The following is a 25528-nucleotide window of genomic DNA, read 5'->3' as shown; positions in this document are numbered from 1 at the left end:
AAATTCTAATTTGAATACAAGATACAGAGAAAATAGTTTTGACATTTATCTAAGCATTTAAGTGTATATAATTTGTTAATGATAAACTACAAAAAAAAACCTCTCGCTCTTGCTTGATCTCACATTATACACTAGAGCTCGTTCATTATCTGTGTTTATACTGCATTCTGTATAATCAAAATAACTGTGAGAGGATCCAACACAATACAGTAACTCAACTGGGGGAAAAGAATATATCATTATAGTTGGGCATTTGTGGTGTTGAACCTGTGCGGCCAAATAGGGTGCCATAAAGCACTATATACCCTAAGGCCACAATGAAGACAAGGCTCTCCTAATAAAGACCCAGAGATCTGATTAAGTGGTTTATCAAATATTCCACTCATTAGAAAAAGGTGGCTAAGGACACATTTAGTCTGTGTTTCTTCCATGATCATAACACAATGTCAAAATGCAACAAATTGCCATCTATCCATAGAAATCACTAGTGCATGAAAATTGCCTTAAATGGCATGTTCACTTGGTCCACAGTAACAGCAATGTAGACTGAATTGCACCATTTTCAACACAGAAAAAATACCTTGTAGCACTACATGTGCCATGTGTCTTTACTCCATTTTAAAGATGCCATTTTAAAGTGTCTTTAAAATACAGTAAAGGGGGGGGGGGGTGCAGGGAATTTATCTCACCGTTTGTAACAGAACTTACATACATAACTCTGGGTAAGTGTACAGGGTCCTGAATGATGTGTGTCCCCAAAATCTCTCAACTGGACAAAAACAGCACAGGCAGCTTTCTGTCCTTAACTGTTACACAAGGCGTTATTATTTTCTGATTGAAAACACCACTAGTTTATTTCAGTAGGAAGCTGTAATTTTGTCAACAGGAAATAAATGCCATACAAGAAGAGAATGTTGCTTTTCTCATGTGCACACACATACATACATACATACATATATACATATACATATATGATAAACAGAGCTTGCACTCTCAATAGGTCGTTAATATGAAGCCTTAAAACTGTATTCTGCAGTGTGGGTGAGGTGAGAATACCAATTATACATGAATGAAGCAATCAAAAGCAGATCATTCTTGCACAGCTGTCAGCCAGAAAGCTACAAAGAAAAGAAAACTAAAAGAAACACAAACATTATAACTACATTTCTGTGCAAAGCAAATTGTAATGTTCCTATATTTCCAGTAGGTTCAGTGGTGCTCATTTATAAAGGGCAAATTTGCACATGGCAGTAACTCATAGCAATCAATCAGTAGATTTTGGCTTTTTTAGCCAGGTGCAGGTTGAACAATAAAAGTAAACATCTGATTGGTTGCCATGGTATGCCAGCGGGCATAAGGTTGCCATAGTCTGTACAGAGCTATAACTTTACATTTTCTCGTACAATGCACATGTAAGCAAAAACAATATTTAAAGTTAGCGTGCCTTTAATAGGGCCCAACATTTTCAAGAATGAGAAAGTGGGTTAGTATCCCATTGCTGCAGACAGAGAATGGGGGTTTGTATCCCGTTACTGCAGACAGAGAATGGGGGTTAGTATCCCGTTACTGCAGACAGAGAAATGGGGGTTAGTATCCCGTTACTGCAGACAGAGAATGGGGGTTAGTATCCCGTTACTGCAGACAGAGAATGGGGGTTAGTATCCCGTTACTGCAGACAGAGAATGGGGGTTAGTATCCCGTTACTGCAGACAGAGAATGGGGGTTAGTATCCCGTTACTGCAGACAGAGAATGGGGGTTAGTATCCCGTTACTGCAGACAGAGAATGGGGGTTAGTATCCCGTTACTGCAGACAGAGAATGGGGGTTAGTATCCCGTTACTGCAGACAATGAATGAGTCCATGCAAGGAGCCAAAATTGTAATGTTTCCCCATTTGCCCCACTTAATTGGGAAGTGGTCTAAAGCAGGTAGCGGTGGGGTGCCACTGCTTTAAGAGGTCTAAAATGTAGCCTGTCAGAACCAGAGAACAGATACGGATACAGTAAATACTGCTTTCGGTTCTAATAACATTTATAAATATCTTTAAAAACTACAGCAATTTTTTAATTATCTGTATACTGGAATGTTGATTAGCATTACTTTTTCCTTTCATCATGCAGTTTGGGTGGAGATTCCCTTAAAGTTCATTAAGGCATTGCCTTTGCATGGACAGTTTACTACTATAGTTAACCATGGGCATGACCACCAGTGCCAGATGAAGATTACTTTAAGAATTCAAGGTGTTTTTGGTTTAATAACTAAATAAAAAATGTATTTGGCCTTTTATAAAGCCTGTTTTTTTGTATTAGCGCTATTAGACACAAACACACACACATATATATATATATATTTAAAAACACAGGAGTCCGTCATTTCTAATTATTCCACCCACTGTATACTGCTGCAAAAATATGCTGATGCTTTATAAATAAATGATGATTCTAATGGCTATCGCTCACTAAAACTGTCACTGCTTGATAAGATAGGATGCACGCAGGAACGGGATGCTGCACACTCCATTAAATCAATATTATACGCCGGTTACAGGTGTCTGCAAGAGGAACCTCTATTAACCAGTATATTAAACTCATTTAGCTACGGCCTTTAGAGTAAAATTTTATGCTGATGGAAATAGTAATAAGGTCATTCAACGCAGAAAGTGAAATGTTATTTCACGCAGAAGAGGTTGGACATGGAAAAAACCTAGAGAAACCCTCTCTCTCCAGTAAAATATATCAGTGAGTGTATTATACCTCTGCCTGATGCATTCACAGTAAAGGCCCATGTGCGACTGTGGCCCTCAAGGCTGGAATGGATGAATATGAGCTTTATCTAAGGACTGTTAATGGACAAATCAACACAAAGGCAATGGGACCACAAAATTGAATACATTTGCTCTCCTAAAGAGAGTGTGGGCTTCATTCAGTTCACTGGCATGCAGAGCCTAATAATAGTGATATGGCCCCCATACATTTAGGTTCTTTAGCCCCTGTACCTTGGAACTCCAACAAGAGTGAAAGGCAGGCAAAAATCTTTGTTTTACTTCAGTCAGGAACAAAACAATAAGCTTACTGATATAGTGAATATAACATGACTTTGAGCATATCTGCAATTACATGGAAGCGTTATTGCTTGGCTAAAGATTTCTTCAGAAACCTCACAAAGCAGCACAACAAATCCAGAGTTTTAGATGTTGCCATTGCTGCTATAGTCTAAGGATAATGTCTCAGCTGAGGAAAGAAACTGGTAGTAATTAATTACACTACATATATTTGTTATGTGTGTATGGCTAAATGGCAGTTTTATGGGGATATTTTGCCATTTTATCTGCGGTGTCCTTCAGGCTGTCACAGTTGTCCTTGGCACAATCCTTAACATTTAATTAACATGACACTAATTAGCTTTCTGACATTTGCAAAATCCTAATTTACCAGAAGTCCACAGTGGCACTTACAAGCCCCATTCTTTTTATTATTTCAATCAATCCGACACATTTTATTCCCTTGTCCAAGTTATTTTTGATACCAACAGTACATGTTTAACACCACTGCCAAGATTACATTACAATATATATATTATATAATTTATATATAATATATATATATATATAAAAAAACAAGCTATTCTATAAATGTTATATAGATTATTTTTTAACAGATGAATCTTTAGACACTGCACTCTTTGCTCATACACGTGTGTCTGTTTAAAAGTAAAAAAAAAATCAGAATTATATAATGTTTAACGTCTCATTTACTGGAATTTGCCGACTGGTGTGAAAAACAAAGTGTTTTGCCACCAACAATGCCACTACAACACAATTCTGTATTATGCCACCAGTGATTCCAGTGTAATACAGTTCTGGATGGTACCTAATTATGAATTTAAAACAGCTAATTAAACAGATTATGATACAAAGTTTTTGGCTTATCTGTCCTGTGTGCACTGTGGCAGGAACATATGAAATCTGTGTCACTATGCAAACAGGGTGGATTTCGACCAGAAAATGCAAACACAAGTGTTTTCTCTCTATAATCAGCCCTGTGTTATACTGGTTTATATAATAAACTATGTAGCATAAACCTAAATGGAGCAACACTGATAATAGCTGTAATAAAGAACAATATGGAGAATTCTATTTATATGGATGAAATAAACCTGCAAATACATGCGTGTGTGTATTTAATGGACTGGAAGCCATGTAAGTGCTGCCTGCAAATATCATATAAAACTTTTCCAAGGTGGCATTAAATGCTATGCATCTGCACAAATGAGTCTGAGGCCACATTCCATGTTCTTGCACACACTTATAACACAGTAACCATGATGTTTGTTTAGTACCTACCACAATTCCTTTCTCTTAAATAACATCCTGTTATCCTTTGGATTATTAATCTGGCAAATACAGGTAGCTTTAATATTAAAGTATTTTCTAGGAAATTACAACTGCTTTAGTGGTAGGGCACTTTATGTGTGTACGTTGGCTAATGCAGCTGTCTATTTTAAAGGTAGATGCTATCTAATTTTTTTTTCATTATGCAAAAATGTTTTTTAAATTCTTATTAACATTTTTAAGCATTTTCTTACATTATGGTTTTGGGTGGAGATCCTCTTTAAATATATAAATAAAGCCACTGCTCATGTATTACCATGCAGTTATAACACACAGAGCACTATACTAAGGGAACAAAGCAGCCTGTGTATTTTTTACCTACTCTGCTCTGGCCACTATGCATATTGGCCCTGCAGCCTTTAAGCCAAGTGAAGCACTTCATATGCTTTGAACTGGCCTGACAGCTCAACAATACCCATTATGTGCCTTTTCACCAGAACTCCCTTTATGTAACTTAATGGCATGTGTAGGGCCTCAAAAGTCAATTACAGTGTATGGTTCTCTATAAAGTGATTATCACACTGGGTGACAAGTGGGGCATGAACACAGAGGGAAGCATCCCAAGTTGTGCCCAAGTGCCCTGAGTTGAACAGGCTATGAGGAAGGCCATCATGTCCCAGGGGCTCAACTGCTGGTTGGATACCAGACAGACTAGAGCCTCATCATATAAAGGGAAACAGATGGTTTGGAATCATAGGGGCCGCAAAACATACCCTGAATAAAATTGTAATACCTGGAGCAGATAACTGCACACACATGTTAAATCCCACATTTATATTAAGAGGTTTCTTTAGTTTTATAAGGACCAAACAATAAAGAGATAAGCCAGTCATAATAGCAGACCCAGTGGGCACCTAGTTTGGCACTTAGAAATGCCCTAACATAAAGGGCATTTTTATTATGCTATGTAAAACAAATTCGCTGAAAAAACATCATAAAAAGCTGGGTAAAATAAATGGACAAGATCGCCTTTCCGAATGCCAGATTTTAAACCGTTATTTTACGTAAGTTCCGGCAAAAGAAAAAAACGCTTAAAAAAATTATGCCGTTTTTTACACAGCGAAGCCTGGTGAATTTTCTCGACGTTTTTTACACAGCATAATAAATATGCCCCAAAGTGTAATAGCAGTCTTAATTCTTCTTTGCTAAACTGCAATGTGCCATTATAGACAGACTGAGTACTAGCTTCAGCAGGATAAAAAGTTTGCATGTAATTATATACAAAACCTAGAATTCCATGCTTAATGAAATCATAACAAATCCATTAGAAAGTGAGTGCATGTATTAGCTCAGGCTTAGGAAAAGAATATAAACATAACATGCAGGAGGGACGGCAGAGTCAGGGTGACCCAGCTTGTTGTGTCTCCTTCACAGGGTGAAAATGAAATAAGCCAGGGAAGGAAGCAGTAAAGCTCTACGCACGAGGAAATCACTATTCTCTGCTCTGCCTAATGGATTCTGACAGGGCCTCTCAAAGAGGAGTCTGGGATAAAAGAGCCTGTTCATTGTTCACAAGATAGAGGCATTAATCTGCAGTGAGACTATGAGGAATTCTTCTTAGGAGAATTACATGGCATAGGTGATATTTCTTTGTTGGAAAGTGCAAGAGCGCATTTTCTGTTAAATATTCAATATTACAAGGATAGGAGTTTCATTACATTTCCATCTTGTGGTGTTAATTGCACTGTGATAATATTGAGAACATTGTGGGCGCTATAAAAACAAACAAGCAGGTTAATTGGTTCCTGATAACAGTGAATCTACAGTGTGCAAATGTGATAGGGACTGATGTGAATGATGTATAACGTCTGTACAGGGCTACAGAATATGTTGGAGCTATATAAATTAATAATACTAATAACTGCACTTCTACTGAAAAGATGTTTGTCTCTGGCCCCCATGTGTGCTCTGCAATGCATTATTTACTAAACAAATACACTCTAAATCTCAAGACGCCAGATCAGTGGCCAGTAATAGTAAGCAGAATTCTGGCAGTGTACTTGGTTTCATGTGATGAGGGGAAGCGCTCCAGAAGCATCCCACAGAGCTCAAAGTGATGAAGGTGATACAGGTCATGCATAAATCTGCTCTTTATGAAACCACTAGTTATTCATTAACATAAATACAAGCTCTGTGCTACCCACAGTAACACAAGTGGCTCTTGACCCAACTATGAAAGCACACTGACTCATATATATAAATATATAAGCGCTTGTTAAAGAGACACGTCCTTTCAGGATGAGGATGGAAAAAAAAAATCACCATTTGCAAAACCCTATTTATGCTGATTTCAGCAGCCAAACAAACTCCCTGAAGACAAGCCGCCAATTTAACCTCATGTAGGAATTGATTCTATCCTGACCCCAAAATGGTAATCGGATAACTTTGTGGATCAATCATTACTAATTTCATTTATAAATTTCAACCATATTGGGCTTCCAAATTCATCCATTTTAATACCTGTGGCTTAGTTCCTCATCAGTTTCTCCTATGGCAGCAAATACCATGACTGCCCCTGGGTCTCTGTAAAGGTGGCCATACACGTGGCGATCCGACGATGTTTCGTACGATAATATCGGTGCGTGTATGGCCACCTTTAAACAATTACTTCTGGGACAACCACTGAGAGAATGCAACCAATTAGCAATGAGTTTTGATCTGTCTCCTACAAGTGTTAGAAAACAAAAGCAAAATCCGATTGGTTGCACTGATTAATTGCACCTATGTTAGAAAATCAGAAGGTATAAAGGTTAGAAAGTCAGACCACATGACAACATAAACCAAAATTTCCTGAGTAAAATGTGAGTACAACAAGTGGAGAGTTGCATGTTGGACATCTGTGTGATATATAATTTGCCTCAAGGAGCAAGCCTGTTCCACAGTGAAAAGAGCAATGTATAGAGGGCATGCAGTGAACAGGAATACATGCAGGTCAACACTATCCTGGCACAAAAGGTTGCCAGCCCTTTCCGGGTTAAACAGGTCCATGCAGTCGGCTCTGTACACATCATTTTGCATACGTCTGCTCAGCACAGATGAGGCAAGACACATTATTAGCCCTGACTGGTGCAACAGCACAGCTTGTCATATCGTGTTATAGCTCTACAGGGCAACACAGATCCTAAGCCAGCAGCTCAGCTGACTACTTCTACTCTTATTAACCTATGAACAACCATATTCTGCTATTATTTAAAGGTATACGCTTGAAAAATTCTTCTCCCCATAAACCTGCCCAAATGTTTTTCCCCTCCCTATTATATATTGTATGTCATCAGTGATTACTGGGATCAAAACCACTAATTTAGAATGTATGCATGGGCCCCAATTATTATTAGTCCAACAGTCACTTGAGCCCCCTGACACTGTCAACAAGCAAAATGGGGCCTATTATTGCATTTATTCTGCCCCAAACAAGCACATATTATTCCATATCCCCCCCCCCCTCCCATAAGCCACACACCCTTCACAACCCTCACATAGCTCCTTTGCATCTCTTGGTCCCCCTTTTGCCACAGGGGCACTGACTGTAGTACCCCGTGTTCCCCCTATTGTGGGCTGAACTCTTGTATACTGCCTGATTAGGTAATCCACTCACATGGCCAAAAGGAATGAATCCATACATTCTGCCAAGGATGTCAAACAGACAGTAGATTTGAAAGGAATAGAGAGAAGAATGCTATCCTCTCACTTCCTGGTCAGCAAATGGGTTACCCATGTGACAAGAAAGATCACTGAAAATTGAACGTCTTTGTCCAGATACAAAGACTGTGACCATACTTGATAGTAACTAATTGCAGGGCCGCCTGTAATAAAATTCCCTCCATGGTGCCCAAAGATGCACTAATCATGCACATTGAATCACCAACTGTAAACCCAGGGGATACCACACAACAACATTCACTTGTTACAGTTTTCAAGTTGTGGTGTGTGAAAAATGATTGCTAATTTTTAATAAAGTTGGTGTTGCTTTTATATGGCCACTTAAAGGGACAGTAACTCCAAAAAATGAAAGAGCTTTAAAGTAATAAAAATATAATGTACTGCTGCCCTGCACTGGTAAAACTGGTGTGTTTGCTACACTACAATAATTTATATAATAAGCTGCTGTGTAGCCATGGGGGCAGCCATTCAATCTGGAAAAAAGGAGAAAAGGCACAGGTTACATAGCAGATAACAGATAAGTTCTGTAGAATACAATAGTGTTTTATCTGTTATCTGCTATGTGCCTGTGCCTTTTCTCCTTTGAATGGCTGCCTCCATGGCTACATAGCAGCTTATTTATATAAATTATAGTAGACTTTCTGAAGTAAACACACAACTTTTACCAGTGCAGGGCAGCAGCACATTATATTTTAGTTACTTTTATACACTTTCATTTTTTGGTGTTACTGTTCCTTTAACTCCTCAGTGACTAATATCCTTATACATTACAGTAGGGGTACATTATCCACTATATTAGGAATTTCGTGTTTATTGTGTCATTAACCAGCAGAATAATTACAGCCAATGCGTCTATAGGAATTCAGCCATAGATTACATTTATTACATTTTAATTTTAATTTTTGGGTGCCATAGTTTATTATAATTCCACACAGAATGTGGGTGGGGAAAAACATAATCTACAAAATAACTGTCACCAACAAAACAAATTTCTGGCAACTGATAAATGATTCAATCTTGGTTTTAAAATTGGAGCATTTAAATAATGTGTTGGGTCTTCCTTTTAATAGATTGTATAAATTGCAGTCTATAATGCAGACCTGTGCCTTTAAGAGACAAATGAAATATTAATATAGAGAATATTTGCAGATCTGTCTCTTAAATGACAGTACAGAGGGGGGTTTTAGCGTGCCTCTGGCAAGCCGCAAGGCCCTTCCAATCCATTTACTACGAGAATCCTTTTTCTCATTCTGACAGAAATGCTGCTCTTTTTTTTCTCGTTCCGTAATGCCTAACGCTGACGCAGATCAAACTGGCAGATAAACAGTCAGAACCTGTGCGACGGCTTATTATACCAACGCAATGTTATTTTTACCTTCCCTCCAGCCACTGCGCAAGTAACTTATTGGGACTCTGCATCTCCAAATAGCAGCTCAAAGATAGCTGCACCTGTGGCCTCCAGATGTTGATAGAGTACAACTCCCGGCAACCCTCTGTTTCTCTGGGGTTTGGGAGCAAACATTCAGCAAGATCTGCTGGCACATGGAGTGGCAATCTAATTCATAAATTTGCTCTGTCCTGAACAGAGCAAAACAGAAATACATTTCGCCTAGTGGATTTGCAGTTGATGATATATATATATCATGATGTATAGATGATGTTCATTGGACTAGAAATGGTTAACATTTAAGTTATAGAGACTATTGTAGATTAATGGTACACCTTTAAAAGGGCAAGTAAACAAGCTGCCACCAGAAAAATAAATGATCAGCTCCCAGAAGCAGGGAGGGGGAAAGGCATAGACCAGTGTCTGCTGACCTGTGGCCCTGTAGCTATTGCTGAACTAGAACTACCATATTCCCTATTTGACAACATGTTGGACGTTTCTGGCTTTGATCCTTAAGAAATGCAACCTTATAAAAGGAGCAGTTGAAATAGAATCTAATCTTCCCCAAAGGTGATGGAAGGGAGCAGCATAAAATAAGCCAAAATGATTCTGGATAGATCTGCTGAACCTTAAGTATGAAACATTATACAAGAAGGCCCTTACAGACCCATTACGCTTTATATTTGCCATATTATATAGAAAAACAAATTATGTTTACTGTACTAATTTAGCTCAATTACAGAATGGCAAAATGTGTTTTGAAACTCATTGGAGGGCTACAGGTCATACTAAAAACTATATCCACTTCCTGGACCTTCACACAGTCGGCGCTAACTTTAAGCTTCAGTGTGTAATATTAACTACCAAAACAATTTGGATGATTTCTGTTGTTCATGATTTACTCTGGTTTATTGTTCATTTGGAACTTTTTCCTGCTATGCTAAATGATGACAGCAATGGTTTTATCAAACAGGCATGTTTAGATCTACCTGTTGTACATGCTTTGGGTTTTTTTATTTGAAACTTTGCTATTGGCTTATTAAAGGAAACATATTTGGCATTAATAAGGTTCTAGGTAACATACACCAAACAAATCTGAACTGTTGTTCCAAACACTGCACAAATGTTCCATACAGTTCTCAGCTTTACACAAAAGATTTTTTGGGAGTACACAGGGGAGTATAAGTAATCCACAATGTGTGTTATATACCTATCATAAAATAAAATACAGGTATAAGACCCGTTATCCAGAATGCTTGGGACCAAGGGTGTTCCGGACAAGGGGTCTTTCTGTAATTTGGATCTCCATACCTTAAGTGTACTAAAAATCAATAAAACCCAACAGGATTGTTTTGCCCCCAATAAGGATTAATTATATCTTAGTTGGGATCAAGTACAAGGTACTGTTTTATTATTACAGGGAAAAAGGAAATCAATTTTAAAATTCTGAATTATTTGATTAAAATGGAGTCTATGGGAGTCCGTTGTTCAGAGCTTTCTGGATAACTGGTTTCCGGATAAGGGATCCCATACGTGTACAGATATGACTCACAGGCCCACAGAAAATTACCTAGGCTTAGAATTAAGACTGGGATTTCTGGCAATGAATAGGGGGCTTGTGCTAATACTGTATGCCCATTTTTAATCACAGAAAATATATGTCCTGAAAAAAAAAAAAAAAAACAAGGAAGTTGAAACTATTCCATGTTTAGTTTTTGCATGGTAGATCATGAGATTACCAATACACAGATAATCACTGTGCATAATGACCCTCTAAGTATCTGTAAAGGTTTAAGGGAGGGGTTGTTTATACAGGTCTCATAATCTCTAGTTAAACTAACAAAGCTAATTAATGCTAAAATAAGAGTGAAAGCAAACAAAAAATAGAAATACTTTGTTATTGCTTTATAATAAAAAAATAAATAAGAAATATGCTTTTTTTTTAGGTAGAACATGTTTTGACTATGGGTACCCACAAGCAGGTACAGTACTTGCAATACCAGTATTAATAATACTTACAATAACTTAAGATATACCCATGATTCCCGAGTGAGTCCTGTCCATATTTCTTACTTTTTTTTCAGGAACTGTAATGTTACCATTTATAAAATATTAAAATACTGAACTTTATGCCTAATACTTTATTTTTTAATCAGCATGGTGGAATAACATCTACCTACACTGCAGAGACGATACAATAAGAGTTCACCCCACAACCTCATTTAAAGCAACAACAGTCACAGAAGGGAGGAAAAAAAAAAAAAATCGAGTCTGATAAAGAATAAAATCTGCAAGAATATAGACAAAGGAGCAGTATTAGAATAGAGTCCCATTGAAATGTCTGAAAGGCCCTTATCAGGCCCTGTCATATCTTTGCGAGCTGGTGCCACTGGAAACGGAAGGCTGTGTTTCAGCTCGGTGTCTCACTACTACTGACAGGCAGGCGCGTGAAAGCAGTTTAACCTTTTCTGCTGGGGAGGCTCCAGCAATACTAGACTATGAATGGAAGAAAAAAAATGCATTGTTTGAAATTATACTCTGAAGAAAAAGGTAAAAGTACTGTACATTATATTATATGTGTGTATGTGTGATTACAGGTAGTATATAAATAATACTCCAGAGCTGGTGGAGGGAGGGCCCAGGGCAAAAAAAAAAAAAAAATTTGTATTTGCTGGACACAATTATATATAAGAAATGGTAAAGCCAGACCTATGGTTCTTTAATTGCTGTTACAATTCCCAAATCTCCCTGACAGCATCTAATAGAACGTGCTAATTACACTACAATACCTGCTATGCCAGAGCCACTGCCTCGCCCTAGAGGCTATTTATGCCTGCTGCTTGCACAGTAAATGGGTAAAGTTTTGGTTCCTTACAAACTACACTCCCTGCAACTGCTGCTCTGTGACAGAGATCACTAAAGGCAAACCCAGGCCTTGCATAGCCCAGAGTCTTAACAAATGGAAATGTATGAAAAATAAACACTAAAATCTTAGGAGGCAGAAGTGCAATAATAGCAATCGTGGCAAAAAAAAAAAATATATACACACATACAATATTATATATATATATCTATAGAATCTGGGAAAGTCGGAACACACGATAACGTGAAAAAGTTGCCTGGGTGCAGTCTCAAGATTTATTTAGAGCCAAAGTATCCAAGGAAGAAATCACACTCACAGGGCTCACACTCAGAGGGAAATCTTTTATTGTAAAAACCAAAAACTGACTTTTCACTTAAGCCCTGTGAGTGCGATATAGGCAGCAAAGTAAGCAGCACACCGTGAGCCAGAGATGATACCTGGGTGCTCATGCGGGAATTAAAGATATATTTTGTCCAAGTGACGGCACTCACAGGCAAACGTTGGATTTAATAAACCAAAAGATTTTTCTTTATTTTTGAATTTGTGTGCAAAATTCCTGTGAGTGCAGTCACTTGGACAAAATATATTATAGACGTGCACACATTTATCATCATGGGAGTCCTGATTAATATCTCAATATTCTATCAGTAATTAGTGGAAGCAGAGTAGCACTTTGGAAGAGGGCGTAACCTTTATACAGGAGCTCACAGCTCTAGGCTGGTGATTAGAATAAGCCTTCAGCTATGCAAGTGATCATTTATCACAAAGCCCTAGTTTGCATGGGCGTATATTCAGATGTATGTGCTGAGTGCTATTTTGTTATGTAAATAAAAGCATTGCACCGACAGGCTTTGCTTATGTAAATGTGGAATAGGGGAAATAGCCTCAGCTAGTCTGGAAACAAAGGAATAATCACACCTAAGGATGAGAGCACATATGGCACTTCTCAGCCTGGCGCAATTCAGACAGCTGAAAAGTACCATAAATTTTCTTCCTGTATCTTCCATTCATTAGCATGGAAATCGCCACAAATCTCTGATACATGCGGTTGTCAGCATAAAATGCTCTTGTAAACATTTTGGGTTGAAAAGAACCTCCACTGGGGGTTTCAGGAGTTCTCCCTTAAGCTAGCCATATACACAAAGATCCTAGTTTTGCCCTGAGAGGTATAGTGTACCTTTTCTCTAAATATAAAGGGTGAAGAGTCAGTGCTTTCAGGGTTTACATAGATTAAATCTATGGCAAACATCAAAACTTTTACTCACTTATAATTTCAACTATGCAGAGGCAGAATGTCTATACCTTAAGGTGGCCATACACACACAGATAATATTCTATAAAGTAAAGTTTTGCACGATAATCGGTGCATGTATGGTGGGAGACGAGGCGACCAATATCGGGAAAAGCCTTAGATGTCGGTTATATTATTGATTGGGCAGGATTAAAAATTTTGACTGGGCATTTTTGAAGGTGCCCAAACATTGTAATGTGAATGCTGAATCGTCAGAAAGGGGTAAAAATAAATTTTTTTCATTTACCTGCATATCTGATGATTCAGCTCTTGATGTTAGCGGAGGGGATAAACGATCTTTTCTGCGACCGTGAGAAAGAGCGTAATTGTAGGGTGTATGGCCACCTTGATACTGTACTCTCTGTAGATATGGTTTATTGTAAAATGAAAGCTAATATAAACACTACTTAGAGAGTATTTTAGAGGGGAAACTGCTTTTGTTACCATCATTGTTTCATTAGGACTAAATTACCATAACATTTTTTTCCTATTTTGGTCATTTATTCATTTTCTGGAAGGATTCACATGGCTGACTTACACTTTCGAGGCTCTATACTCTTATTTGCACATATGACGTGCTTCACTGGGGGATTCTGGGTTCTCTGAAGACAGGCCAACATGGTTAAATGGTCTTGTGGTCAGCTGGGCAGGTGGACACACTGCAAGACAAGAATAGATAAGTGTACATAAGTATATTCTACATGCAGACAATGTTTATGGCAACAAGCCTGTCAAAGGCACAAAACCTTGTGTAATGAACCTTAATCTAATGCAATAAAGAGAAACAGTCTGGTTAATACCATGCAAGTGATATTGTCATATCTGAGTCATATAGCAAAGGCAAAAATAAAGGTTTATCTTTTGAAAACAAGGTGTACACTTGTCCAGCGTAATACCCAAATTCTGCTGTAAAAAGAGTCTAAATACATGTATATACATATATACTGTACAAAATGCACCTAGCAGATTATTTCAAATGTTTATTGCAAACTGTAGAGTTAACCCCTTTTAGTTCTGATCAACAAATCAAAGAAAAACCCCGAACCATAGATTCTAATTTGACAGTACAGAAGGATGGTTCTTCTAATGGCATAGATTCTATGATATGGGGGAGAGTACAGGTTTAATGAAGGCACAATTAACTGGAGAATAAGTACCGGTTCCCTTGCAGATCATCATTATTTGCCAAGTCTATGACCACAATATATGCAGATTAGGGTTGACTGCCCAGCAGAAAACCTCTGCATGATCTGATTGCTGACCCAGGTACCTACTTTATGCCCAGTTCGGCCCAGTGCGAACAGTTCAAGATCTGCTTGTTTGCTATCATTTCTAGTAGTTTGATCTTTAGAGGATGCTGGGAGCTGCAGTTTGGCAATGACTAAAGTGATGGAATATTAACACGCTTGCCATATAAGAGATGTAACAAAAATAACACAGTACTGTTATAATCACTGCTCCCAGTTATTGCAATGCTGTTGCTTAATTCACTGAATGCCTATTACAAAAATAGCAAAGCAAAACATTAAGATATAACCACGCGCTAATGAAGAAATAATAGGGCGGCGTATGCGCTCTTCTATTTGTGCAAGGACAGAATGTGACGGAGGGCCCTAACACTCCCAAGACAAAATTGCTAATAGGGATGTTCCCAGCCGTTCACTTGGCAGGAATGTCATTTCATTCATGTTTGTTCTCCAGAATTTCACACCCACATAAAACAATTGGCTCTGTGCAAACTTAATAACGTGGATAGCCAGCCACAAAGTATGCACTGTGCTACTGTGATTCCTCCAACTCGCCAGGAAGGCATATTCAGTGGCACCCTGCATTCATTCCTTGGTGCATATTGCTCACATGCCTTAAGCTGGCCATACACGTGGCGATCCGACGATGTTTCGTACGACCATCGGTCGCACGAAACATCGTCAGATCCGCCACACACCATTCAGGGCTGAATCGGCAGGTAAGGAGGTAGAAACAATAGGATTTCTACCTCCTTCTGCCGATTCAGCTCTGAAGGGAGAATTTTGGTCAGGCGCCTTCTATGGCGCCCGATCAAAATTTTCTAACCTGGCCGATCGGCGAGCCGACCGATTTCAGCAGCTTCCTGCGACATCGGTCGGCTCGCTGACATACCATACACGCACCGATTATCGTACGAAACGAGGTTTCGTACGATAATATCGGTGCGTGTATGGCCACCTTTACAGAGACATTTCATGCTATTAGCATAGGAAACAACCTCAAACCCTGCAGAACTGTATCTCTCTGAATCTCCCCTCCAGAGAGATGCTGGAGTTGGAATAGGGCTGATAAAGCAATTTGGCTACCACCGTAGGTCTGGACCATGGTGACAGCAGAAAAACATTCTTTCATTATTGTGCTTTTCACAGCATATTGTGCTACTCACATATTTCCAGTATGGGAAATTCCCACAAATGCAAAACTATTTCATGCAAGCAATATTGTGGTCTATAGTGCACTTTGTTTTTTCAACCATGGCAAAACACAAGAACCCTCGAAAATATTGTTTCACAGGGTAACGATGAGGTTTGAAGGGTTTAGGGGGATAAATCAAATGTATTAAGTACAATATTTGGCTACTGGAAGGATACAGTAACCTAAAGTTTAGTACCACTGCACTAGAAGCATCATTAATAATTCTGCCACTTCGATCCATGGATGAGATTTTAGCTGGCTCCTATGCCTCGGAATCAAATGGCAGCTCCCACTCAAAGAACACACAAATACGGCTTACTGAACGGAGTTATATATGTCAATATACTTCTCAGTTTTTCGCTTTTACGGTGCTAATAATACAGCAATGCTGAAATTAAAGTAAATTGACACTTGTTCTAATAAAGATAGTATAGTTGTCCTTTAAACATATCAGTATAAACCACAAGAATGCATAATAACAGAAAAATACAAATGAAATTGATAGATCCTGTTACTGAGTCCAAACAACTGCTTTTTTTAAATCCAGGTTTAAATGGCACAGAAGAGCATAAGTGCTGCCAGCCACACTGATGAAGGAGACAAGGAACTGCATTAGAGCGTCTTTGATTCTGGCCTTCTTAAGGTGCATCCTACTAATTTTATCTCATGGTTCTTAAGATGTTTGCACTGTAATTAGCCCGGAGTCAGAAGAGGTTGCTGAAGAGTCTCCTAATGACACAGGAGCTTGTTGGTGTCCTTGGGTGAAAGTCAAATCACTTCACAAAATGGTTCATAACACACAAATGACTAGAGAATTAGTCACTGTGCAGCTGCCGCTGAACTTAAATTCCCTTCACTGTTAGCTGCTATAATATTAGGGGTTCTGATTGTATGCTGCGCCAGAACATCAGAGGTGAACAGAGTCTGATTAAACAGCCAGTGATCCTAGGCAATAACATAGGGATTGCAATACGTAAAGATAACAAATATCACCAAGGAGTTCCTTGACCATATAAATCATATTTTACAATACAGGGCACATCATGGTTTATAACACTACGTTAGGTTCTCTTGTGGGCCCTAGGCAGCCCAGTTCAGCACTACTCAAAACTATACTTTATATTTTACATTCTCTAGGATCAAACAGCATCAAGAAACATAAAGGCAAATGTTATTTTAGGACACTTTTTTGCCAATAGCATCTTTGTTGGGTTGAGGTGAGAAAGGAGTTGGGACAATAGCACAAATTCGACAGAATTACAGACTTTCCGCCGTATGCAAAACACAGACAATCTGTATGGCTTAAACAAAGCAGTTCAGCGAAACGGATACGAGTTTCAAATGGCATAGGACAAAGCTGTTATTTAAAACCAGGCAGGTGTCTGCTGAACTCCAATTGTAAACTGCCACTTTTCCCCCCTTTATTCAGATTCTTAATGAGGTATTCATCCTTGGAAAGATATCTGCGCCACCTCCTTAAGATACTAATTTCACAACAAAATCCTCGTTACAGAGTAATTACTCTAAACGCCTGTCTAAATTCCATCTGTCCTCCCGCTCTCTCTAAAAGAAAATGGAGGAATCAGCAGTACATTTTCTAAAGAAAAGAGTTGCTCATTTCTTTCACTCCCCCCTTTTATAAGCGGTGGTTGCCGACCTGCATGTTTAACCGCTTTCCCCCCGCATTTAGCGTGACCGCCATTTGACTGTTTTAAACAACAAGCCTTCAAATGGCATAAAACATGGCTGTCACAACATATCAGCCAATCAGAACGTACTTAGAATTGGCCTGTGATATGTTGCACACTGTACACATGAAAATGGCATGTCACTCTCCAACACTTACTTTGCTTTTCAAATCGTGCAGAATTTAACATCTTTACTTCAAGAGTAAATATATACAAATATGTTCTCAATTTGTGTACAAAGCGCCAGCTTGTGTGGTCTAAAGGCGGCAGAAGGTACTGTGTGAACTTTTCACCCTCCATGATATGAATGAGTGTAATTGGAACACACTGCAACACAAAAGAGATTCATCAGCTATTCCTTGACTTACCTGCAGAGTTGCTGGAGGCACCGCAACTCTTACACCCATCTGTATTACAAGCCCAGCTCCCCAGACTGCCATTACCTGCGAGATGAACCCTTGTAGCATTTTGAATCTGCGTGCTTTACATTTTGTTTTATTAAGTCTGTGTATGCCGGTATATTTTATGGTGGGATACAGGCACTTATCAAGAAAACAAATTATAAAAATGGTACAACTAAGTACTAAGTGACGGGTATGTGATGGTTTACAAATTGTTACACACACAACGCAGTCACCATTGTGAGCGAGAAGTGCTGATAAACATGCCTTTGCAGCATATGTGTGTATATATATTATATATATATTTTACATACACACACACACACTCGGCATACTTGTGTATCCAACATTTCGGCCCACATTAGGGCCTTTATCAAGGCCTTTATATTTTACCTTGACCAAGCACCTGAAATTGTAAAAGATCCGACTAAGTGCAGACACTTTGGACTGATTATATAGTGAATAAAGTAACCCCTATTGTAAAATATAAGGATATTATTAATCACCAAAGAGTTCCATGACCATATAAAAGCAAGAGTCCAAAGGCCAAGTGCTTTTACACAGGTCAAGGAACTCTGAGGTGACTTATAATATCCTCATATTTTTCAAAAGGGGAGCACTGCTTATAACGGCAAACATCTACTAAGCACTGTTTATAAGGATATAATTTACAGGATATTCATGGATTAATAAATAAATATGTAGGTATAATATATGTATATAGTGGATATACAGAAGAACAGGCAAATCAAGAACCAATGGCAGCCGTTGAATGGTACCTGGACGTAATCTAATAAACCAATCAAAATCTGCTGACCACTGGAATTACCTATCTACACACTTATTTCATCCCTGGGTATATATGTATGCTCAGTTTTAAGTTCAAATTGAGCCAGGGCACTATCTGCAAGGAGTTTTTTTATGGGTTTCCTCCAGGTACTCTGGTTGCCTCCCATACTCCAATAACATATAGGCGGAATTATATCAATAACAGATAATAATACTAATCTTTTTACTATAGCAGTGCTGTAATGAGTACACAAGCATTTATGAGATTTCTCATTGTATGCATGCTCCATATACTATGTACAAAGAGCTATCAGTGTTTTCACATTTCCCTCAGTGCCCCCACGTCTTATAATCAAAATCCATCTTTAAAAACATATTTGCCAATGGAAGGCTGCCCCGAGGCTGCTGCTCTTCCACCATTCAGCAGGAAATGAATTTGCTTCGACGTCTCCAAACAAACCTTTATGCACTGACAGTAAGATGCTGTTAACTCCTCTGCCTCCCAATCACATTCCCCGAAGTCCTGAACACTCTGACCGAGGGCAGCACAGTTTTATTAGAGTACATTTGGTACACTAGTCCTGAAGATATGATTAACTCCTTGGCTGCCAGAGGCAAAAACAGGTCTTTGTATTGTGTTTGATCAATATATTAAAATAGTATTTTGGTTACTGTTTTTCTACAAAAACTGAGAACAGAACTTACAGTTCCTAAGCTCTATATAAAAGAACAAATGTAATGCTTAACATCCTCCTGCCTGAGTCATACAAAAGACAGCAGCCTGGAAAATGTCAGAGAATATGGTAAAAGTGGGTTATGCCATGACCCCAAAAAGCGCAGTAAGTAGTGCATTTAGTTAGCATGGCTCCATACAGATATGCCTTCATCTCGCCTGTGCTGCAAGTACTCAGTTGCTGGGGCACGGCAGAGATAGATAGTTTGATGGTTCCAATCAGCCCTTAGGGGCAGGTTCATTGCAGCTGTTTTTGTGAGAGGGATTAATCAGTGAGAAAGCAGAGAGATAGCATCTCTTGACATGAAGTGATCCTGGCAGTTCTGCTAATCATCAAATTAGATTTTCTGCTACAGTTGTCTATGCATAACTAAATCTGTAGTTGATGGGGTAGAGTGGGGGAAGGATCAGAAAGAACATGAGGGGAAGGGAAAAGAACACAGGGACAGTGGGACAGGTGGGGTAATGAAGAGGAAACCAAGAGTACTAAAATAATTAAATGAATTTAGTGATATGAATGTGGCAGGAAAGTAAAGATGGTAAATAAGCAGATAGATTCAGGGTTGGAGGTGGGAGAATGTGAAAGAGCAGAATTGGTTGGAAATCTATGGCAGTTGTGGAGGGTGAATAATGCACATGTTGTATTGGGGAACAAACATATGTGGACCAAGAATGCAGAAGCACAGAGAGAAAGTAAGGTATGGGGTGTAATATATGAGAGAGAATGATCGAATTATCAGCGCTTTACAACTTTTAATATTACAGGGGCCAGTAGTCCATTATTATTATGAAATATACATATGTCTACTAATCCCTTGCGCAGGATGGGGGCTAGAAAAATTAAATGAAGCACTACATCTGGCCTTCAAAATGTTCTCCTATGGCTGTTTCTGACCTTCAATCATTCCAAAGCCAGTTTGTTTACTGAAAAGTTACTTTTATGACGGTCATGTTCCTTGCCTAAAGAACTGGAAATATTGTATCAAGGTGACAAGTAATCATGAATCTAAGTGACTTGAGTGACAATAAGTATCTTTCTATCTGTGCACAAGCTTTGTGGGCATAAATACATATTATATAAACATAAAAACTTCAAACTAGATTTTGTATAGCTGCGCTCTTATCCCTAAAGCTTAAACAGATTGTACTAAATGGGTCCCTACTGATCCTAAATTAATCCCTGTGCTGATGACTAATTTAATGCTAAGCACTAGGACACTGCATAGCTCACGTCCTATCAATCTAAATACTTGTCCTGACAGAGTTCAACTAGAAAGCCCTTCTAGGAGGGGGTTAGTGCATGTTATTATATGAAAGTACATATTGACTTTAAAGATGGGATAGAACCTAATGGACAGTTTTGTAGCGACTTTTGGGTAATAACAGTGTTTTTTCCCTCTTAGGACGATTTGGTTTAGCAAAGGATACAACAACATGGACCAGAGGGGGCATCACAAAAAAAAACCAAATAAAACTGCCTAATATTATGGATAGTATCATAATGGTCCTATTTAATACAGTTCTACCAAGATAATCATGTTCCCCATTAAGCAAACTCAACTAAAGTAAAAAGGTCTTCACATCAATCCCAAAACTGAACACACGGAGCGATTAGTCGTGGCGACTTTTAACTAAGTCTGCTGCGGAGACTAATCGCAGTGACATTTCTTCCATAGCATTTATTAGAAGTCGCTGTGACTTTTTGAAAAGTCGCAGCAACTAATCGCCCCCGTGTGTCTTCGCCCTTAGGACTCCCACACTCTATAGAGCAGCTGCTGGGGTTGCTGTTATACATATGTTAAAATGTGTACATTTTTTCCATACTAAAGGCCCCCATACACGGGCCGATAGAAGCTGCCGATATAGGTCCCTTGGACCGACTCGGCAGCTTATCTGCCCGTGTAGGGGCAGAAACGAGCGGGCTGGCCAACCGACATCTGGCCTGAAATTGGCCAGATATCGATCGGCCAGGTTAAAAGATTCAGTCGGATCGGGGGGGCCGCATCGGCTCGTTGATGCGGTCCCCGAACCGACTGCCCCATTGCCGCCTACATAATCCGGTCGTTTGGCCCCAGGGCCCTCCAGGATTTTATGGTCCCATTTTACTCACAGCGTAACTAAATTCCTTGGGTGATGTTGGGATATGATGCTAAACATATATATAAAATGTTAATTTTTTACTACTTTAGAACTGTTACTGTTTTAAAATTTCCTTTATTTCTGACTTTTCAGTGTCAAATGGACATGGTGAATTTCAGGAGACAAAGAAATGTTTAGCTATAAATCATTTAGGCCAGTGGTTCATATGGGAATTGTAAAAAGGAATGTGAACAAAACACCAGCAATTGAACCAAATTGCCTTCCCATCAGAGATAGTGAAAATCATGTGACTACTTGAATTTGCCCAATAGTTGCTTGCATGTGCCACAAGCCTAATGATTCCAATTAACGGTAATGTAAATTGATGTGAGGTAATCCTTTGTGTTTTCTACCTTATATTTTTTTCCTGAGGGGCAAACTGTACTGTCTGTTCTTTTTCTCTTACTTCAGTGCCACAGTTTGCTGAAAGGATTCACAGTTTACTTTAACAGGATGATTGTCCAAACCAAAATTTTTCACTAGAATATACATCGCTATAGCCATAGGTATGAGCTTTCCATGAGTGTTCTACATTTGCCATGCTATACCTACAAAACTATTATACAAGAGATATAATTACATCTAATAACTTATCTTGCAGTAAGGCCATATGTAAAGATAAGATTGCCCTGCTATCAGGCTGCGGTATAGGAACTAACAACCCTCACTACTGCTAAACTATGACTTCCCCCTCAGCAATACTTGTGCTTAGGGTCGCTGCGCTATAGCGACTCTAATATTCAATAATATGCAGTCATCCCTTGTTAGTTTCAAAATTTTAATTTAAATTGAGTTGACACAGTTTGTGTACTAAAGTGCGAACGTAACGTGCCTATTCTTTTAATGGGTTTTTAAAGGAGAATCATAAAAGTTATTTTTTAACTATTGCTGAATGTTCAGTATTTCTAAATGGGCAAGTTCAAAGGTATAACCTCCCTTTCATCTTGTCAACATGCTGCTTTGTATTCATGGCTCAGCAGTCATAACTACATGAACATGGTGCAGGAGCTTATTTATATTATTTATACATACAGTCCTCATTACTATGGTAAAATCCTTGACGCCTTTCTGTTCCACATCCTAAAAATGCCAAAGTGGTGGCCCTAATTAACTACAACTAGTACCCCCTTCCTTGGATGTCTATAGCTGTAGTTCAACAAATGCCAGTGTGTAAAGCATGTCTGATATGCAACACACATCTCAGTCTTCTGCTTCAAGTAACAAGGCTGTCAACAATGTTGGATATACATTGCAAGATCCTGTGATTTAATTTAAATGGGAGCAACCTGATCTGTAAGCATTATGGCCACACATGGAGGGTCAGACCAGTATTTTAAAAGCTGGATAACCACAGACTATGGAACTGGACCCTATACAATACTGCTGCCTGGTAAGGCACACAAGCAGTTACATTCACGATTACCTACAGTACCAAAAAGGGTTGAAAAAAAATATTTAACTTGGACATAGTCCAATCTATATCTCTGGTCCAAGTCTGTCATAGTTTTCTTTTACATGACACCATTATATGTAATCTGGGCCACCAACATTTTACCCATTAGTTTAGCTGCCCAGTATTTAAACAGAGCTGGACAGGACTGACATTAATGAATGAGGACTGACAGAGTTATATACATTATACACAAGTTGTAACTTGGGTTGCATGTTAAATTTATCATTTAAATTACACTGCTACTATTTGGACACTTCTAAAAACTTGTATAGTTTTTTACCCAATTTTTCTGATAAATACAAAGGAATAAAGGTTGCATTGAAAAAGGAGAATCCTTAAAAAAGTGGTGTTTTTCCTCACTGCCACAACTTAAACCATTTATAGAACACGCTGTCCTTCACTTAACCAAAGTGCTCGGTTCACCTTAAGCTACATCATAACCTTTTAATTCCTTCGACTCAATCCACTTGCCCAGCCTCAATTAAAAATACATAAGGGTATTATTTATTCAATAAGACTTACTTATGTGAAATATAATCATAACATCTCAGCTGCCCACAGAGAACGTGGGAGGCGATGTGCCAAGGTTGGAAGGACAGATTATGGAAGTTAACATCTGCCTTGCTAAAGTTTGAAACACATGTAGAGTAGGAATGACTGCCCTGTGTCCAACTTCATAGACTGGACTTCAACTCCTAGGGGCTGATTTACTAATCCACGAATCGGAATGAGAAAAATTCGGATTGGAAAACTAACATTTTGCGACTTTTTCGTATTTTTTTTTTATTTTTTCGCCGCCGTTACGACTTTCCCGTAAATTGTTGCGACTTTTTCGTAACCGGTACGACTTGCGCGAATTGTCGCGACTTTTTCATAGCCAGTACAAATTTCGTGAATTGACGCGACTTTTTCATTGCCATTACGACTTTCGCGAATTGTCGCAACTTTCGTATTGAGAGCTCGAAAAAGTCGCGACAATTTACGAAAAAAGTCGCGACAATTTACGAAAAAAATCGCAAAATACCGATCATTACGAAAAAAACGCATTCAGGCGCTTTTCGGACGTTCGTGGATTAGTAAATGTGCCCCCTAGACTCCCTGTGTCAGCTCTAGAAGAAGCAATTTTACAATTGTTTTAAAACGTGTTGACTATAGCTCTGTAATCTATATTACAGGTTACCCATCAATATAGAAGCTGTATAGTCTATACCAGGGAACCCCAACCTTTTTTTACTTGTGAGCCACATGTAAAAAGTGTTAGGGAGCCACACAAGCATGAAAAAAAATTCTTTGAAGATGTACAATAAAGGTCTGTGATTGGCTACTTGGTAGCCCCATTGGTGCTAGCCTGCAGGAGGCTCTGCTTGGAGTAAAACTGTGTCTCTGTACTTCCAAACCTTGCCTCCAAGCCAGAAATTTAAAAATAGGCATCTACTTTTAAGTCACTGGGAGCAACATTAAGGTGGTTGTTGCTCACGAGCCACTGGTAGGGGATCACTGGTCTATCCCACATTCACATGAAGTACGGTTAATGAACGGATATGGCACACGCTCTATATAATGTTTGGTTTGGGTCTGGTTGATTCCCAGTATTTTTTGTGAAATGTGGAATCCTTTAGGTTTAGGTTAATATAAAATATATCTGAAGGTATCAATCTCTGGACAACGGAAAGAGATGTCTTAATAAGAAAGTGAAATGTTCTGGAAGCAATTAAGGTTTATTTTAATACTTAGGTGAAACCTTTTCAGAATCCAAGATTGTGTATTCACTGTATTTCTAATAGATATACTGAAAGGATCCCAAGCTACCCCTGTATATTAGATTGTGACAAAGAATGAAGAATAAACATATTTAACCACTCTTTCTGTCATTCACCTGACTTTCATGATTTTAGTTGACCAAACAAGCTCAAATCTTTCATATGGTTCTAACAATTCTAAATTAACTAAATAAACATCTGTGCATGCGTGACCTTATAATTAGTCTACGGGTCACTCCCTTATATCAGTACAATCTGCCCACCCAAGCTTGTAGCAATATTGCACTAAAATCTGGCTGATCCTCACATCAAATATCTGGCACTTTCTGCAGTTGTGTTTTTTTTTTTTTTTTTTTTTATAGTTGTGGGAACTTTAACAGTCCTATTTATCTTTAATCTCCCACACTAACAATGGTGTCTTACAAAGCTTTTGTTCTGAACAATCATAGATACAACAACGTCTGGCCATATATACTAAGATGTGCTCAATTAGAGGTCACTAAGCGAGCAGATGCTTGTGCTATTTAACCACC

At 38.6% G+C, this 25528-nt stretch overlaps 1 protein-coding gene across 1 annotated transcript in view; it reads right to left on the bottom strand.

The window, feature by feature from the left end:
- fam222a (family with sequence similarity 222 member A) overlaps window positions 1-25528 on the bottom strand; it is a 49798-nt gene that overhangs the window by 6095 nt on the left and 18175 nt on the right. The window contains 1 exon segment of the mRNA NM_001079118.1: window positions 14129-14249. Within this exon segment, the coding sequence (NP_001072586.1) occupies window positions 14129-14210 (82 nt within the window). The 5' untranslated portion in view covers window positions 14211-14249.

The sequence above is a fragment of the Xenopus tropicalis genome, chromosome 1, assembly GCF_000004195.4.
Source record: "Xenopus tropicalis strain Nigerian chromosome 1, UCB_Xtro_10.0, whole genome shotgun sequence".
NCBI lineage: Eukaryota > Metazoa > Chordata > Amphibia > Anura > Pipidae > Xenopus > Xenopus tropicalis.
This window is presented reverse-complemented; position numbering and strand designations above follow the sequence as displayed.